At 34.1% G+C, this 2,670-nt stretch overlaps 1 protein-coding gene across 1 annotated transcript; it reads left to right on the top strand.

The window, feature by feature from the left end:
• Positions 1-306: 306 nt before the first annotated feature.
• On the top strand, positions 307-2,474 carry r-l (rudimentary-like). Its single transcript, XM_076117278.1, has 4 exons — positions 307-565; positions 645-1,119; positions 1,228-1,694; positions 1,798-2,474. The coding sequence occupies exons 1-4, from the start codon at positions 419-421 to the stop codon at positions 2,122-2,124; spliced, it is 1,416 nt and encodes a 471-aa protein (XP_075973393.1). The 5' UTR covers positions 307-418; the 3' UTR covers positions 2,125-2,474.
• The last annotated feature ends 196 nt before the right edge of the window (positions 2,475-2,670 follow it).

The following is a 2,670-nucleotide window of genomic DNA, read 5'->3' as shown; positions in this document are numbered from 1 at the left end:
TTTCTCCGCAAGTGCTTGACTTGAATGAACGAAAGACTGAAAAGATCAGTGGCAACTGACAGTTATGACAGGACAAGCATTAGAGATTAAAATATTGAATGAACAGTGAATGCAACATTTAAAAAGGTAGCATCAATATATATCTCTAAAGTGAATTAATCAATTTTGAATGTGCTATTTAGTTACATAACTTAACTAGATTATTTAAATAAGTTTTTCAGTATTTTTATGCAACAAAACTATGCAGATAACACATCATTTGTTCGGTCAAAACTGTCATTGCTGTCAAAACTTTATCAAAAGTTTTAGTTCAACAATCAATCTATCAGTTCAAAAGCCGGAAAACATTGCCGCGACAAGTACCTCTTTTGAAATACAGGAATATTGTTCTCACGTGCTCTAAATAAATACATTAACAATGGCTTACGATAAGAAACTAGTGGAATTGGCGATCAAGCTGTTTTCTATTGATGCTGTGAAGTTTGGCGAGTTTACAACTAAGAGCGGCATTAAAACACCTGTCTATTTTGATTTGAGGGTTATAGTTAGCTATCCAGAAGTTATGGTAAGTTATGATAATGCAAGGACCACAACAAATCGTTAAGAACAATGAACATGTAATAATTGTCATTCTTTAATTTAAGGAATCGATATCAAACCTCCTACTGGAAATTGCTATGCAGAATTTAAAATACGATCATGTGTGCGGGGTTCCGTACACCGCTCTGCCAATTGCTACATTATTGAGTGTGCAAACTAAGAGATCCATGTTGATGAGGCGTAAAGAGACCAAGGCGTATGGTACCAAGAAATCAATTGAAGGTCATTACAAGGCGGGACAAAGTTGCCTAATAGTTGAAGATGTCGTAACTTCCGGGTCGAGTGTACTGGAAACCGTAAGAGATCTACGCAAAGAAGGTTTGATAGTAACTGATGCTGTTATCATATTAGACAGAGAACAAGGTGGCAAGAAGAACCTGGAAGTGAATGATGTTCAAATTAAATCACTCTTTTCTATGACCACGCTGATTGACATACTCATGAAAAATGGAAAGATTACTGAAGAAATTGTTCTGAAAGTCAAGAACTATTTAAAAGAAACACAGGCTCCTGTTATTGGTAATTATTTTATTATATTCATAAAATCTTTCAACTATGGAAGAATATCAAATAGCGTACATATTATACAACCTAAGTTAATAACTTAATACTTTTATTTGATTTCAGATAAGCCTGTAGAAAGAATTCAACTACCTTATGAGAAGCGTGCAGAACTGGCCACAAATTCAGTAGCAAAACAGCTGTTCAACATAATGGCAACAAAAAAAACTAATCTATGCCTTTCAGTAGACCTTACATCTACCACAAAGATTCTAGACTTGCTAGAAAAAGTTGGGGAACATGTTTGTTTAGTTAAAACTCATGCTGATATTATTGAAGACTTCAGCAATGACTTTATTACTAGACTCAAGGATCTTGCTCAGAGGTTCAACTTTTTGATACTAGAGGATAGAAAGTATGCCGATATTGGCCATACAGTCTCCTTGCAGTACACTAAGGGTTTGCACAAAGTAGCCGAGTGGGCTGACTGTGTCACAGCTCATTCTTTACCTGGTGAAGGTATATTGAAGGCACTGAACTCAGCCAATGGAGTGAATCATGGTGTTTTCTTCTTAGCTGAAATGAGCTGTGAGGTAAGTTCCCTTAATTAATTTATTACATTAACCTTTGAACTCTATTGATAATGATTGTGAAACCCATTGGGCAACATGATTTAATTTTTTTCTTTATTTACAGGGCAACCTTATCACTCCAGAGTACAGAGAGTCAACAGTGTCAATGGCAGCTAAATATCCAGATTTGATCACTGGGTTTGTTTGCCAAAACAAAGATACCTTTAAAGACCCTGGGTTTATCCAGCTAACTCCGGGAGTCCAGCTGGAAAGCAGCAAGGATAATCTTGGTCAAGTCTACAATACTCCAGAGAAAGTGATCTTGGAAAATGGTGGTGATGTCATTGTTGTAGGCAGGGGCATAGTTGCTGCAAAGAGTCCAGAGACTCAAGCAGTTCTTTACAAAGATACTCTTTGGAAGTGTTATTTGAAAAGAGTTGCTGAAAATTAGGTGCAATATCTCGGCATCTGCATTTTCCTATATTTTTAAGTTTCATTATTTTACTTTTTGTTGAATGTTTAGTAAACTTTGTTCCTTTTATATTTCTGTTGACCAATCTGTATTTTTTTGGGACCAATTCCTGTTGCTATAGTACAATTTTTAATGAGTATGGTGCTATTTAAAATGACCACTTATGTGTTACATTGTTGTTTAAAATTGTAAAAATATTCCCTTTACATTCCCATGGTGTTATTACATCAAAATAGTACAATTAATTAGAGTTAAGAACATTTTCCAAGAAAATTTACTTCAAAAGTAAAATTTATACTGTTTTATTTGAATTAAAGTATTTACTAATTCTGAAATGTGTTTTATTAAGCTTCATTTTATGTCATAAAAGAATTCAGGATAAAAAAGGCTTCAGACTTTAGCATATTGTACAGTACAGTAACTTGAATCGTGAAATGCAATACTTTTAACATATCCTGCTATTTTATTGCATTTTGTACTAGTAGGTAAGGTAATTACCGTAAAATTATTTGTGAAAGAAATATT

Source organism: Anticarsia gemmatalis, chromosome 8 (assembly GCF_050436995.1).
Source record: "Anticarsia gemmatalis isolate Benzon Research Colony breed Stoneville strain chromosome 8, ilAntGemm2 primary, whole genome shotgun sequence".
Lineage (NCBI taxonomy): Eukaryota > Metazoa > Arthropoda > Insecta > Lepidoptera > Erebidae > Anticarsia > Anticarsia gemmatalis.
This window is presented reverse-complemented; position numbering and strand designations above follow the sequence as displayed.